The following is a 16,890-nucleotide window of genomic DNA, read 5'->3' as shown; positions in this document are numbered from 1 at the left end:
GCAAGGCCAATATGAGCAACTGGCGGGACAAACAAATATGAGACAATGACCATGCTGCATAGCTGCAGTGTCACAATAATGCAGCGATTCCTCACGCAAAACAAGTGTGTATTTAGTGCGTGTCGCTCCACAAAATGATTCAGAAATATATATATACAATAAAATATATAATGACACAATACTACTTATTTATCTAGTAGGAATTTATATTTCTTAATTAATTATCAGAGTGCAAAAAAGAGTGATTCCAAGAGTAAAAAAAAATACGTAAACTCCTAAATGTGAGATCGGAATCGTCATAAGTAGCCTACTTAAAGTACATATTACTCAAATACCCATTTTATCTATTGGAAATCTTTTTTTTTTAACTCAAAATTATTTTTTACTTAAAGTACATATTACTCAAATACCCATTTTATCTATCTTTTAAATCTTTTTTTTTTTCTTTCTTTTTTTTACTCAAAATTAATTTTTATTATTACATTCTTAGCTGCAGGGCAAATTATATATATTCAAAAATATCCTAATTTATATTTCTTAATTCATTTCAAGAGTGAAAAAAAAAAAAAAAGTAAACTCCTAAATGTGAGATTGGAATTGTCTTAAGTAGCCTACTTCAAGTACATATTACTCAAATATATCTGGAACTTTTTTTTTTTTTTGACAAAATTCATTGGAATAAAGCATGGTTACTCCCTGAAAAATTTAAAATAAGAGAGGTACACTTTAAGATTTTACATAATGTCTACCCAAATTGCTTCTTTCTGCGATCGTTCTAATTTATGTGTATTTATGTGTTTTACTTCATTTATTCTACCATTGCAATCATGTTAAATATCTTTGGGAGGACTTAAGTTATTATTTGTCTTCCTTTATAAAATATGATTTAAAATTTTCGCTGAAAGATATATTTTTATATTTTTCTGGTTGTGACCATACTGTCGATTTTGTTGTCAATTTTTTTATTTTTTTTATTTTTTTGTTGCATTGTAAATTTTTTATGCACAAAAACAAATTTCTCAAGATTTCGCCTAGATTTGATGTCTCTCTTGCTGAGAATTTGCTTGTTTTGAAATCTCTTAAACTCATTGATAATAATAAGAATAAGTTTCTTAAGACTTACGGTGAGATTTTTCATACTGATTGAGGAGTTAATGTTTTTGTTTGTTTGTCCTTTCTTTTATTGTATTTAAATGCAGTGCTGTTTTATACCTTTATACCTTATCTTAGTTACACTAAGTTGTATAAAACATATCCCATTGAGAAAAAAAAAAAAAAAAAAAAAAAAAAATATATATATATATATATATATATATATATATATATATATATATATTACTCAAATACCCATTTTCTATTGGAAATCAATTTTTTTTTTTACTCAAAATTATTTTTTATTACATTCTTAGCTGCGGGGCAAATTATATATTAAAAAATATCCTAAAAGGAAACCGATGTAAATAAAGCGAAACAATTTAGGAGACTGTTTTATGTTGAACCAATGAGAAACGAAGACGTCACAAAGGGGCGTGTCTACGCGGCAAGCCTCAGAAATATATAAATAGAAGCCCATCCTCCTCTTATTTTCAAATACGAGAGACACGCCGAGGGAGACAGATCGTGGTTTGTGTGAGTAAAGTTTAAATTATTTGGTCGATATTTTGACGTTAGACAATAATCATAGTAGTTCCTCTAGTGCTGTCTTAGAACAAAACCATACACCAATAACAGCGTTGATAAGATTTTCATTTTTCGTTCTTATTGACCAGTCATTTGCTGGCTAATTTGTTATTTTGGATTAATATTTCAAACACTAAGTTACTGTCCTTGAACATAGTTCATTTAATCATCACGTGGCGTGTTTAGACTCGTTAAACCTCTTTTACGCGGGCTTTGAAGTATAAAGGGCATCTGATCGTTCTGTGCTGGTTCAATCTACGTTTTTGCCCGCCATTTTGGACAAAGGTTCGTTCAGCTTGTTCCTGAGGAGCTCGAGACGAGCTGCCGGTTGTTCGGAATGCTGCTTTTCGTTAACTTTCCCCTCAGCATTTGTTCATTTTCCAACTCCTACATGATGCAGTTGCTATATTCGTGGTTGAATGAGTTTCGTGGTAGGGTAGTGTTTAAATCTGCAGTGTAGAGGGGTAAAGCGGGTCCTGCTGCAGATAGAGGCTGATACCGGAGCGGCGGTTACAGAAGAAGAACAGCAGCAGCTCCTGTCGTCTGATGCTAATATACATCTGTGATGCTCGTTTGCGTTTGTTCAAGGCAAACTACACGTGTTTTTAGCTGGTTTATGTTTAAGTTATCCTATTGTAGGCACTTAACATTGTAAGTATTTGAAAAATGAGACATTTTTATATCAAGTAGCTGCAGCTCTTGAGCGGAAGTGGTAAAGGCAAACAGCAGGACCCGGATGATACCGCCATTTTAAGTTACCATTTGAGTTTTATTTTAAAAGTGGGAGAATTCAGTATTAAAATACTCGTTTTTGTTTCTAACTGTAGACATTGAGAAACAATGGCTCGTACCAAGCAGACCGCGCGTAAATCCACTGGAGGAAAGGCGCCAAGAAAACAGCTGGCGACTAAAGCCGCTAGGAAGAGTGCGCCCTCTACCGGTGGCGTCAAGAAGCCCCATAGATACAGGTGAGTCTGATTGAACTGAACATGCATGATTAATACAATACAGATGATTATAATGGGTAAATCATGATGTTTTTCCCTTTCTCACTTTAGGCCTGGAACTGTTGCTCTGAGAGAGATTCGTCGTTATCAGAAGTCAACAGAGTTGCTCATCCGCAAGTTGCCATTTCAGCGTCTGGTCAGGGAGATCGCACAAGACTTCAAAACTGATCTGAGGTTCCAGAGTGCAGCCATTGGTGCACTTCAGGTGTGTGACTTTTTAATAATTATAATATTATTCCATTTTTTTTTTTTTTTTTTTTTCTCCTTAATAAATATATATATATATATATATATATATATATATATATATATATATATATATATATATATATATATATATATATATATATATATATATATATATATATATATATATATATAAAATATGCACACACATACTCTTGTATTGATCCTATATTAACTTTTCCTTGTCTCTTTACAGGAAGCAAGTGAGGCCTACCTTGTCGGTCTGTTTGAGGACACTAACTTGTGTGCCATTCATGCCAAGAGAGTCACAATCATGCCCAAGGATATCCAGCTTGCAAGGCGAATCAGAGGAGAGAGGGCCTAATTTTTAATTTAATTTTGTTTTTTTTATTTTTATTTTTTTACTTTTAATGAGAAACACTCAAACTAAAAGCAATGGATTTGTACATTGGAGTCATTTTGTAAAGCATTCCTTACAGACTCAGGTTTTTAAAGTGAGTGTCTAGATTAACCATTGTAGAGCTCATTGTGAAGCGGCTTTAGTTGCATGCATAAAATATTTATCACGTATCTTTTACATTGATCATTGGGTTGTAAATAAAATTACTCTACCTCAAAACTGTGCTGGTTATTCTGTCTTATGTGCATATTCATGATTATGTCTTGCAATTAAATACTAAAATGACAGCTACTGAAGACCATTATGCGTCAGTGCCAGTTTTGTTTTTATTACAGTTGAATGTTGAAAGCTAAAGTCAAGTTTTACTCCTGTAATTGTGGCATGTAGACTACATGTAGTCTTTCCACCACAAGAGGGCGGAATCGTGTCGTTTTATCAGTGCTGTCATCAAATATTTAGTTTTTGTAATTTGGTTGTTAGGGTGGTCTTCCATTTACATAATTTGATAGTAATGGCAAATGACATTTTATAGACAATAAAAAAAAATGTGGCAACTGGCCAAATTACAGCTACAGTGTGGTTCGGACATCGATTGTGACCTACTCAAAATCAGTGTTGCCAAGTCTGCGGTTTTCCCATGGAATTGGGCTCATTTTATACTGTTGCTGCAGGTTTTTCATGTCCATGGGTTGAATCAACCCCAAGAAACTTTATTTAGCCCCTGGAATGCGAATTTTACCAGGGGGCCCTGCCAAAAACATGGATTTTACCATGGGACACCCCTGAAATGCAATTGGGTGGGTTTAAGCCCTTTGGGTTTTTTGTCTCTCCCTGCACAGTATATGGATTGCACTTTTGTTGTTTTTATTGTTAATATTTTATATTTGTGCAAGTAAACTAAAACCATATTGGGTGGGTTTTGTGAAAACCTGGCAACCCTGCTCAAAACGCTGTAAAAATATTCAAGTAGTTTAAATTGGAGTATACAGTGCAGTGTCTAGTATGTAGTATGCTCTTGTTTAATTGGTAATATAAACTTTCTTGCATAGTATGTTTGGCTTTGTCAAAACTGACAGACTTTGATTCTTTGGGAACATCGCATGTTTATCCTACACTGAGGCTGTTACTCGACAATATTGAACACATTTCACTCTCTCTAACTCGTCCAAAACACTGAGGTGCCAATATATTATAAAATGCCTTTACTCTGCACCTGCAAACTTACCTCATCATTATTCTTTCCAACTTGTCGAACTGTCCGTCGACTGTATATTGAACGCGCTCGTTGTTGGCGCCCTCTCGTGGTCAGAGGTGAGCTTGTGCTTCTATGATTTTTTTTTTTTTTTTTTTAAGTAGCCTATATTAATGTTCTGGTTTAGCCCATACCATGTTATGTAGGTTCACTTATAGTATTTATTTTGATTTATTATAAGATATACACTTCTAGACTGAAACACTCTTGTGTAATCCTCTTGATGTTACCTAAGTTCTTCCTTTTTTTTCCTCCAGAGAAGATTATAATATGTAAATGTAATTGTGAATCAGATCTATTATTCAAACTCATATTCTCTAAGCAAATGCATTAATTCTCACTACCTTAATTACCTGACAAAGGCAGTCACCCTTAGGTGTTGGATGCTGTAAGTCTTGTTGTGCTTTATAAGATTTCAGCTTATTCTCCTCCACCAAGCCACAATATTTCTGCGGCATTTTTTGTATATATATAAAATATTTGGACAAATTCAAATATGAAGAACTCTTTTTGTGTGCTCAAATATAGAGGTTTAAATTATTTGTGAACACAGAAAGCATGTAAACATTGAAAGCCATAAGACAGCATGAGTTCCGATAAACAGATTCATTTAACCGCATCAAAAGAGAAATCTCACAGGCAAATAGGACGCGATGACGTCAGATCCCTCAACCCTGAGCCCTGCTCCAGTCCCAGCTGCAGACACACACTCTTCTCACAGTCTCTGTCCCTCACCTCTTGCTCTTTTTCTTTCTCAGAGTCGTCCCATGTCTATTTATTTGTATTTATACAGATACGAAATTAACATGTCTCGCTTTGGCTCTTTCCCAGGGGATCGACTATGGGGGTCCGCATTTCAGCTCTTGTCTAATGGGCATGTCATTATTTCACTTGTCTTGATGCTCTCATCCTAAGGCTGTTCTCATCATGGATTCTCAAATCTCTGTTAGAGGCACACAACCTTACTCATGCCCTATAGGTCTATCTGAGTTACCCAAGTCACACTTTAGTTTCTGTTTTAATGTGTGGATTGTTTTTTTGATATAACCACATAATAGTAAATTATACTTTGATGTTGTCCATACAAATTCATAAATAGTTATTCAAACAATGCTTACATATTTTTCCCAGGATGGGCTGTCACAGCTGGAAAAACATTTCTTGGTTTTGCCAGGCTGTATCTTTTTTTCTTGCTGAATAACCAGAACTGCACGTTCTGTCGCGCTGGTCCATATGAACCGATCGCTCTGTATCAGCACCCAATACTCCATATACTGAAACATGCAGTCATTATTCTGTCTGATAGTTGTATTGCTTCAAAATGCATTTTCTCAACCATATGTCAAAAAAAAAAAACCTTCTCAACAAATGGATTTTACGATCAAAATGCACCTTTATCCATGATCAGAGTTGTCCTGACATCCTGTAGCTCCTGAGCTGTGTTATTTTAGATTTATTTATTATTTAACAAGTTTGTTTGCCCATATAATCTTTAAGATATTAGATTAAACTTGCGTGCTGTCCACTGATGAGGGGCTCAATGAAGCAGCTTCAACTCGAGCTCTGATATACCCACAGTGAATAAAAATAGGATATGATTCCAAAGGCCAAGATACCTAAGATGAAGGTGGAGTTTGGGGAGGTGGAGGGATGCTGGAGTAGTTGAGTCTGGAGAGAGGTAAGCAGCTGCTTATATACTCTGGCTGTTGAATGAAAGGTTAGATGGGCTCGCTCCTCCCTAACTTAAGTTTAGGAACTTCATTATAGTATTTCTTAATATTTTGAATGAGGTCCAATTTTATATTTCAAGCTTTCATTAAATTTTTTGTTTAAGTTTCAAGAATTGGGTAACACTTGGTCCACTTCAGACTTTCTACTACTAACTATAAGTAACTTTGCAACTAAATGTCAACTAACTGTCAATAGAGTATGAGCAGACTGTCTGCTTAAAGGGTTAGTTCACCCAAAAATGAAAATTCTGTCATTTATTACTCACCCTCATGTCGTTCCACACCCGTAAGACCTTCGTTCATCATCAGAACACAAATTAAGATATTTTAGTTGAAATCTGATGGCTCAGTGAGGCCTGCATAGGGAGCAATGACATTTCCTCTCTCAAGATCCATTAATGGTACTAAAAACATATTTAAATCAGTTCATGTGAGTACAGTGGTTCAATATTAATATTATAAAGCAACGAGAATATTTTTGGTGCGGCAAAAAAACTAAATAACGACTTATATAGGGATGGCCGATTTCAAAACACTGCTTCAGGAAGAATCGGAGCACAGATGAATCAGTGTATCGAATCATGATTCGGATCGCGTGTCAAACTGCCAAACTGCTGAAATCATGTGACTTTGGCACTCTGAACTGCGGATTCGACACAAAAGATTCATAACGCTCCGAAGCTTTCTGAAGCAGTGTTTTGAAATCGGTCATCACTGAATAAGTCGTTATTTTGGTTTTTTTGGCGCACCAAAAATATTCTCGTCGCTTTATAATATTAATATTGAACCACTGTACTCATTTTTGGGTGAACTAACCCTTTAATATCTGCTAACACTTTATACTGATGCTCCCAACAGACAATCTACTGATTATAAGTAACTTGTCAACTATGTCAACTTCTTCCACTAACCTGAACCCTGACACCTAACCCTATAACCTAATACTCTAATAATACTCTAATGAGAGTTGACATGTTGCAAAGTTACTTATAGTTAGTACTAATGTAAGTTTTCATCTAATATTTATATTCAGAGTGAGTTTATGGCTCAACTGACTGATACAACAAGGTCTGTGACCAAAATGGGCAAGAGCAAAGATGGCAGTAAGGTCATCCTCTGGTCACCCTGGGAAGTGATTTATAAATCTAATCTCACCCCCAAATCCAAATAAGAAACAATGCAAAAACTAAGACTTGTTTTTTTTTTTGTTTTTTTTTTGTTTTTTGTTTGTTTGTTTGTTTGTTTGATTTTTAGATTGTAACATTATTCACATGACCAAAATCACCGTATATCATTATCATAATTAGTCCAGCCATGTTACTTTGGAGTTTTTTTTATAATTCCCATTAGTCTAATGATTCTCATTAGATTCTCATTATAATTAAATGAGAATAAAAAGTAAAAAAATAAAAAAATCACAGCAGCTTGTCTCCAGACAGGAGACTATCATTGTCAACAGGAACATAAACACATGCACTTTTATTGGCCAAAATGTATCTAATTACGAAAGTTGTCTACTTTTTCATAATATGACAGGCTCTTAAATATATCATATATTAAGTTATGGTCTAGATTAGCTGTTTGTGCAGACCAGTCAATTTCCTGTGGCATTTGCCATAGATAATAAATGTGAAGTGATTTACCTGTAGAGTAAAACCAAACCTATATTTTATTGTACTGTACTGCAAGCTTGTTTTCTCAAGCCATCCTAGGTGTATATGACTGTCTTCTTTCAGATGAACACAACTGGAATTATATTAAAAATATATCCTGGCTCTTCCAAGCTTTATAATGGGATTGAATGATAATAAAAGTAATCCATATGGCTATAATGGGTTAATAAAGGCCTTCTGAAGCAAAGCGTTTTTGTAAGCGTTTTGTATTTTAACTTTATAAACTATAATCACTGACTTTCGGTAACAGCCGTACGCAAGTCGAGTTGTGGCGGAAGAGTGACCTCTGACCCAACATATCAAAATCCTCCAACATTTCTCTTTAAATATTCTTGTTTTAGACTTTTAATTCGTGACCGGTGTTTTGTTTTCCTTTATCCTCTGCGCTTCTGTGTTCATCAATGAGTCATGCATCGGGTTCAAAGTCCACTCTTCCACCAGAACTAGACTCACGTACGGCCGTTACCGGAAGCTGGTGATTATAGTTTATAAAGTTGTAAATATGGATATTTTTCTTACAAAATCACTTCGCTTCAGAAGGCCTTTATTAACCCCCTGGAGCGGTATGAATTACTTTTATGATGGATGGGTGCACTTTTTTTGGATGGGATTGTGTTCGTCTGAAAGAAGATAGTCATACACCTAGGGTGGCTTGAGGGTGAGTGAATTATGGGGTAATTTTCATTTTTAGGTGAACTATCCCTTTAATGTGAAAATGGAGATATTCTACCATTCATGAAATCAGCTCTTTCAGGCTCAAATGCATTACATCATGCTCCACCCAGACCGTTGTATTGATTAAACATCATGTGTGATTTACTGCTCAACTGGCCTGATAAAAACCCCAAGAGACCAACCTTGGGATTATTTTTGAAATCTTCATTTTCCTTTTATTTGTTTATCTTTGTTCTGTTTTACTTGGGAAAGAGCCCTCAGACTGCCACAGTGTTTATGAATAATTTGAGTCATATATTGTTTTAGCCCTGGGCATGAGAGGGCTCTCTCTAGGGGAGAATATCAGCTTCCTGTTATCAAGACCGACGCTCTTGTTATCATTTTGTGATAATTTCTGTCTACAAAAATAGAGTGTTCATTCAAATGATTCTCAAATCATCCTGACACATTCTTGAAAAACAGTGAAACCAAATAATTTAAAGTCGTACTGTGTATCCATACAGTCTAGACAACGAACAGTTTGATTCTAAATGAATTAGACCTTTGTGGAATTACTTCCCACAGTTCAAAGTGATTTACTGCAAGCGTGGACGCTGTTTTTGCTGATAGAGTACTCTCATGAGAAAGCTAGAGAAATGGGAACGCAACGGATAACTCTGGATCTAGTAAACAGCAGCGCTGGACGCCGCACTTCTGAAGTCTTGAATAATGTGTTCTGCACACCACCTGCCCACTGACTCCAACTTCAGGGAAACAGGATCACCCACCTGGGTTTAGAGTCCAAACACTTTTCCAAATGAGCAGTAATCCACCAAATATGTTTGCTTTGAAGTGAATTTACTTTAATGTTTCCCTAATGATGTTTTTCGTGTAAACCTTGCACATAAACTTCATGTTCTCAAACATCATTACTGTTTACCACTGTTTATGGAATCCCTAAAAGTGCCTGGAAGTAAATCATACACTCTTGAAATTGAGATTTTCTCACGTTTTTAGCATCCCCCAGTGAAGAACTCCGGAATAAATAAATAAAATAAAAAAATCCTACAAAATATGCATTTATTCAGTCTTGAAGCAGAACACACCAAGTCGTCGATTGCATCAGTTTCAATAACATGAATATATGAACAGGAGAATATATATCACAATGAAATGGGAAATGGGTTGCAGGCACTTTATTTGTTACCTTTGAATGGGTTCACAGAGAATATGGTCCTATAAAAGTCTTTGTTTTGACATGCCATCTCAAATTTATTTCACTTATCTGCTGTAGGCCAAGCTCTACATCCATGTCTTGTAATCCACTTCATCAGCAGGTGATTCACCCTAAATAATCCTTATTTCACCCAGCTGACTTAAACATTAAGCAGTGTTCGTTATGTCAACCCATGTCACTTCTTGATCAAGTTCTGGAAAGCAAGACAAGGCAGATGACAACTTGAGGAACTGCAGGTTTCCAAACCTGTGCTACACTTCGGACTCGCCCCTGACAGGGATGTGCAAGTCCAGAGTGTGATTACAGAAGCGGTAGACCACCGACCAGCTGGCCTTTCTCTTGATGAAGAGCCGCAGCTTGTCCCTGAAAGTCTCCCCGAGGAAGCTGTAAATGATCGGGTTCAGGCAACTGTTGGAGAACGCGGCCAGGTTGACGATGTGCCCGGTCAACGGGTAGTCGTGCCACAACGTGGTGTCGCTGCGTTTCGATGGGTCGGCCGTGCCCTGGAGCAGCTGGATGCTAATGAAGACGTTCTCGGGCAGCCAGCAAATAAAGAACACCAGCACGACCACCACGATCATGCGCAGAGCCTTCTGCCGGCGCGGCCACAGTCCCTTGTGCTTCTGGGCACGCATGAGGATGCGGACAATTAGGGAATAGCACAGGCCAATGATTGAGAAGGGCACCAGAAATCCAATCGTCACCTCAAGCCACTGGATCTCCAAGACGTTGGCGAAGCAGAAGTGCACCTCGCCGGTGTGTTGCGTCTGCACGATGGTGAAGGGAAGCAGAGTCGCCAGGATGGAGGCCATCCAGATGAGGCTGCAGCTGAGTTTGGCGTGCTGCATAGTTCGCAGTGGACTGCTACTAATGGAGCTGGCGAGAGCGACATAGCGGTCGAAACTCATCCATGTCAGGAAGAAGATGCTGCTGTACATGTTCACCTGGAGGAAAAGCGACATGAAGGTACAGAGGACGGCATAGTCGTAGTACTTCTCGTTGAGATTGAAGACCTCAATGAGCGAATCCGCCACTAGAATAAGGTCTGCCACAGCCAGGTTGACGAAGTACAGATCAGGGATGGTCATCTTGTCCCTGTGGTTGAGGTTGACCACTAAAATGAGGATGTTCCCAATGAAGCCAATCGGGAATAGGAATATGGTGTACAGGCAGGAGAGAAACAGGCCGATGACGTAAAACTCATAGGTGTCTATGCTTTCTTTCACATCGGTTAGGTTGAATTCATACGAAGCATTGAACTGCTCAGTGCCATTCAAGTAAATAGGAATCACAGTGGTAGTCTGCTCTTCCATACTGGCCAAGTCTCTGTTTTAGATGCTGTGAGTGGTGCTACATACTTCATTTGTGTCAGTGCCCAGTTCACTTTGTAGAGAGGATCCTTCATTTAGGCTGCATTTGCATTCTGACGACAACCGGTGCTTTACATGTGGACGCTCAAGGTTTGGTAGATGCCATCCAGAAATTCAGAGATGCAGCCAGTGTAGAAGACCTCCATTTTCAGGGCAGTCTCTCAGCTATGGAGACTGCCTGGACTTGTGTAATCCATTGCACCAATACCAAGAGTCTCTCCTTAGGGATTGTGCTTCTTTTTTTTCTTTTGCACACTTTGCTCTTTACACGTGTTCGATCCAGTGCAATCTGGTCTCCTCCAGTCCGTAAGCATGATTTATTTATTCCACCAATGACACCACCACTTTGACACCTGATCGAGGGAGAGAGAAAGAAGGAAAATTATATCTGAAGAATTTTTTTTTTTTTTTTTTGCATTACATGTTTCATCGACTATTAAAAGGATAGTTCACCCTAAAAAATTAAATCCTGTCATCATTTAATCACCCTCAGCTCATTCCAAACCTGGATGACTTTCCTTCTTAAAGGTTTAGTTCACCACAAAATTAAATTTCTGTCATTAATTACTCACCCTCATGTTGTTCTATACCCGTAAGACCTTCATTCATCTTCAGAACACAAATTAAGATATTTTTGAAGAAATCTTATGGCTCAGTGAGGCATCCATTACCAGCAAGATAATTTACACTTTCAGATGCCCAGAAAGCTACTAAAGACATATTTAAAACAGATCATGTGACTACAATGGTTCAACCTTAATGTTATGAAGCGACAAGAATACTTTTTTTGTGCCAAAAAACAAAATAACAACTTTATTCAACAATATTTAGTGATGGGTGATTTCAAAACACTGCTTCATGAAGCTTTGAAGCTTTATTAATCTTTTGTTTCGAATCAGTGGTTCGGAGCATAAAAGTCACATGATTTCAGTAATCGAGGCTTTGTTATGTCATAAGTGTTTCGAAATTTCAGTGGTTCACCACTGGGGGTGCAGTTTGATACACGCTCCGAACCACTGATTCGAACCAAGAGATTCGTAAAGCTTCGAAGCTTCATGAAGCAGTGTTTTGAAATCGCCCATCACTAGATATTGTTGAATAAAGTCATTATTTTGGGGGGTTTTGGTGCACAAAAAGTATTCTCGTCGCTTTATAACACTAAGGTTGAACCACTGTAGTCACATGAACTGTTTTAAATATATCTTTGTAAATATACGTACCTTTCTGGCCATAGGATTTTATCAAAAATATCTTAATTTGTGTTCCAAAGATGAACAAAGGTCTAACAGGTGTGGAACGACATGAGGGTGAGTAATTAATGACATAATTTTCATTTTTGGGTGAACTAACCCTTTAATCATGTTTTGAAAAATGTTTCAGTCGTTGTTTGCATACATTGAAAATTAACAGGGTCCAAAAAACATTATCAAAACAATTATCTGAAAGAACGCCATACATGTTTGGAACAACATGAGGGTGAGTAAAGACGGAATTTACATTTTTGGGTGAACTATCCCTTTAATGAAAATATTATGTTAAATATCTGCTTTTGCACTGATGGCAGCTCTCATAACAGTTTTTAATTGATTCACCTTAAGGATTGAGTGTCTAGCTTATTAAAATGTAAAGCAATGTCTTAAACAGATGCATTGAAGCACCCTGAGCTGTCAGACGCATGTGCTAAACTCACAATTATTAAACAGCAAAAAGACGAGCTGTACAACTGCTTCATAGGAATAGATACGGTCTAAGTAGATTTTCTTCTCAGGAGCAGAGGCTAACCAGACTACATAACATTATGTTCATAACTGATTTTGACTACATTATAATGTATTGTGATTTTGGAGAGAGAAACTGTCCAAGGAAGCGAACTGTGATCATTTTTCACTGACACAGAGTTAATGGGTGTCAAAAGAAAAAAGAATCTCATTATATTAGTAATTTTAGATTAATATGCCATCGTATTATGTATATTATGAATAATGATGTGTAATGAATAATGATGTGTAAAGATATTCCATGCTATTTAAAATACCCATTATCCAACGATTACTATATATTTGAAACAAATATGTAGATATCATCTGGATCAACATTCACATTGCACAATCTCTATATCCTAATTTATTGTTAATGTAATTCATTTTCCAGGAGCTCTCTGCTTCTACCTTCAGTTAAACTGCTAACAGTGATTGTAATTAATTATTATTATTTGCTAACTACATTCTTTAAATTGTAATGTTGACATCCATTTTCTGTAAAGCTGCTTTGAAATGATATGTATCGTGAAAAGCGCTATACAAATAAATTTGAATTGAATTGAATTGAATATTTAAATATAGGATCTGTATTAATCCAAATAAATTTGGTGAACAAATCATATGCAAAAAGCATATTATGAGAACTAAAATTAGGTATGTGAAAAAAACTGACTTTCAGAGACCAATCAGGGCATATTGGACTTATCTGACTTTTTTTTTCTTTTTCAATTCCTACATAGATGAACTATGCCCTTCTCAAATATAATTCACCAGAGTCAAATGTGCATATTTTATTCACAATGAAGACTACATAAATTTTGTAATGAGAAAGAAACTCAGTGATTTTAATGAGGTCTATGTGACCGGTCTGTACTCGAAATACTTCAGCCCGGATTAAATTCCAAATGAAATGGGTTGACATGCAGCAGAAAAATCTAAGAGTTACAGCCAGTTATCCAAAATTACACCACTTATTTTCAGCCTTATGCAGATGACTTTTTAAGTGCATAAAGGTTTGGATATTTTCGACTCTGTAAATGGTTTAGACAATTCCACGCACAGTGCTATCAAATGCGGTCTTTACTTTGATTGACAGTTTGCAATATCGGTCTCAATACAAATAGAGAAAAATATGTATTTAGCAAAATATTTAACATTAAAGTTTCTGTTAATAATCTTGGATATATAAACACAGTGCACATTAAGTGGCCATTAAACTAAGCTACTATAAACTAATACCATTATGTAAGGTTTGCTTTCATTTCAGAATTACCATAACAAACAGAACTGTTGAGAGTCTGAGTCTGGTCCTGTAATTGTAATTTATTCTCAACTGCAGACCCAGACTTCAGACTTCCTCACTGCATAATAGATAAAGGAACATTTGTTACTGCCTAAAATTACATCTTCTTCAAAAAGACCCCGTAGGACAATATAATCCTTTTCCAAAGGGAATCTGTGCATTTACTCACAGATGCAAGATGACACGAACAATTTATCAGTATATTCGTGATGGAGTAGTCACATTAACACAAGACAAGCACACAAGCACCCCAGATAATTGAAAGGCTCATTTGGAGGAGACAGAGAGAAGAATGCTTCATCTGCTTCATCAAGTGTTCTCAACTAGTTGAAATCTCTCTGCATCTGTGAAATTAAGCTGGAGACTTCAGATTTTTTTCAGGTTCCCTGATGAAAAGACCCTCTTGAATTTCCATGATGTTCCAGGCTGGTTTATGCTGGTTCATGATGCTTTGGTGCTGGTCTACCAGGTGCAAAAACAAAGCCAAGCTACACTCTAAAAATGCTGGGTTGTTTCAACCCATGTTTAGGTCAGATATGGACAACCCGAACCATTGGTTTAAATTACATTTTTAAACCCATCATTTGGGTTTGTCCATATTTGACCCAAACAAACACGGGTTGAAACCACCCAGCATTTTTTAAAGTGTCTCCAACAAAACTACACAGGTAAAGATGATCCACCAGCATAGTCTTTCTAGTGAAGTTGGTTGACCAAACTCTTGTTGGTTAAGATAGTTAACCCTCCTGTACCATAGACATTTCAATAGCTCAAAAACCTAAACATTCAATCTGGTCATTTTTGATTACTTTTGATGAGAAATGATATATATAATCATTTTAATAATTTTTGGTTCCAAATTTTTATCAGTTTTACTGGTAGTTCACTGTATGAACAATTTTTGGATATAATATATCACAGTTTACTTTATTTTGCTATCCTTACTTACATAAATGAACTAAAGTGTCCTGCACCCACTAGTAAAAAAAAAAAAAAAAATTATATATAATAATATATATAAAAATTATATCTAGTGTCTGAATAATTTTTGGTTTGACTGTATATACATACATAGTCCATTTGAATTTTACTTTAAATGTTATTTTAATTTTGTTATGCCCATGTGTCATTTTATAGTATTTATTAATATTTTGAATTAAATTTTATTTGTACATTTTCAGATTTCATTTTGATTTTACTTTAAGTTTTAGTAATTTTGTTATGCTTTTGGCATTTTTTATGTTTCTATTTAGCTTTCTATTTATTTCAACTTTAGTTTTAGTTAGACCTTACAGCTTATTTTGAATGCAACATTTCTAGTTTTTGTTAATTTCTTCTTTTGTTTAAGTTTATGTTCATCATCTAATATTTATATATTATTTTAGCTTTAATTCAATGAATGAAACTAATTTTATATAGTTTTAGTTAATAATATTAACCCTGACGCACAGTAGTGGTACAATCCTAACAGTTTACTTTGATTTATTTTATTGTCTTTTTCTCTTTATGTTTTATTGAAGTGGTCAAACTGACCTCAAACAGAAACAAAGATATACTACTTTGACTATTTATTTATTTTAATTTTTTTAGCAAACAGACAGGGTAAGTTTTCATTGAAGCATATTAAAGGAAAAATAAATGTTTTAAAGGTTAATTTTAAAATGTTCATCATAATTTTTCCACATACAGCATTGGCATCTCAGTAACATAAACAAATGTAAAGTCTATATCGTCACACTGGCATCCAAAACACAAAATTTGATGCTCACCATCCTTTGGGTCTTTTCAACCGAGTTTGTCCCACAAATGAACTTAATTTCAGTTGTAATTCAACTCTGATTTGATGTATTATTAATGAATGAAATTTGTGAGTCACAGTGAAAATAATAGTCAAAAAGTCACTCACTTTATTCACGAGGGCTTGCGATGGGTGCAGTCGGTGTAGAGTTGTCGCAGATTTGTAATCCCTTTACCAGGACAAGATCCACTGTCTGCGCCACCTACTGTTATAAGACAACTCGCTGCTGTCAGGGAGACGGTCCAGAGAAGAATATCACTACAGCTTCCTTCCTTTCTGGCCACTTGTTCACTAGCCACCCCTCTACTACCTCATCCTCCTCCTCTCTCTCTCTCTCTCTCTCTCTCTCTCTCTCTCTGCATCGACTTCCCCAAGCACTTCCACACGCACGTGGACAGCATCAATAGCAGGAAACCCACCAACGACAGTTACTTAGCACAGGACATATGGCTGCTGTCGTGGATCATTTCATCTCAGTTTCAACCATTGAGACATCCATGACACAAGCGCTCATTAGTCTAATTTTAGTTCAAAGAATGACGAAGAATTAACCAGGCCAGGTTGTTTTAAATGCTCCAGACCCAGGACGAGACGTCCCTAATGCATGACTTCATCAAGGACTCTGATGATGAACAGTCAGGCATATTTAATACACTTGCTCAGGTTTTAACTATTAAACATGATGTAAAGTGCTCCTATCTGAGTTAGAAGGAAATAAATGTCATTTACTTCTATAAAACACTTGTTCAAATAATGGCCGTGCTGAATAAACAAACGCTCCCATTGTAAAGTAGCTGGAATAATCTGTATTGTTCAGTG

General features: G+C 36.1%; 2 protein-coding genes across 2 annotated transcripts; one reads left to right on the top strand and one right to left on the bottom strand.

The window, feature by feature from the left end:
- The first annotated feature begins 1,489 nt into the window (after nucleotides 1-1,489).
- Nucleotides 1,490-3,513, top strand: h3f3a (H3 histone, family 3A). Its single transcript, XM_048193664.1, has 4 exons — nucleotides 1,490-1,629; nucleotides 2,508-2,648; nucleotides 2,739-2,892; nucleotides 3,130-3,513. Exons 2-4 carry the CDS (start codon nucleotides 2,521-2,523, stop codon nucleotides 3,256-3,258), a joined length of 411 nt encoding a protein of 136 aa, XP_048049621.1. The 5' UTR covers nucleotides 1,490-1,629; nucleotides 2,508-2,520; the 3' UTR covers nucleotides 3,259-3,513.
- Nucleotides 3,514-9,666: 6,153 nt separating this feature from the next.
- Nucleotides 9,667-16,646, bottom strand: gper1 (G protein-coupled estrogen receptor 1). The gene is made up of 2 exons (XM_048193651.1): nucleotides 16,180-16,646; nucleotides 9,667-11,563 (listed from the first exon to the last, which is right to left on the bottom strand). The coding sequence occupies exon 2, from the start codon at nucleotides 11,151-11,153 to the stop codon at nucleotides 10,092-10,094; it is 1,062 nt and encodes a 353-aa protein (XP_048049608.1). The 5' UTR covers nucleotides 11,154-11,563; nucleotides 16,180-16,646; the 3' UTR covers nucleotides 9,667-10,091.
- Between the last annotated feature and the right edge of the window lie 244 nt (nucleotides 16,647-16,890).

The sequence above is a fragment of the Megalobrama amblycephala genome, linkage group LG1, assembly GCF_018812025.1.
Source record: "Megalobrama amblycephala isolate DHTTF-2021 linkage group LG1, ASM1881202v1, whole genome shotgun sequence".
Classification (NCBI taxonomy): Eukaryota; Metazoa; Chordata; class Actinopteri; order Cypriniformes; family Xenocyprididae; genus Megalobrama; species Megalobrama amblycephala.
Note: the sequence above shows the minus strand (reverse complement) of the source record. Positions and strands in the feature narration are given on the sequence as shown.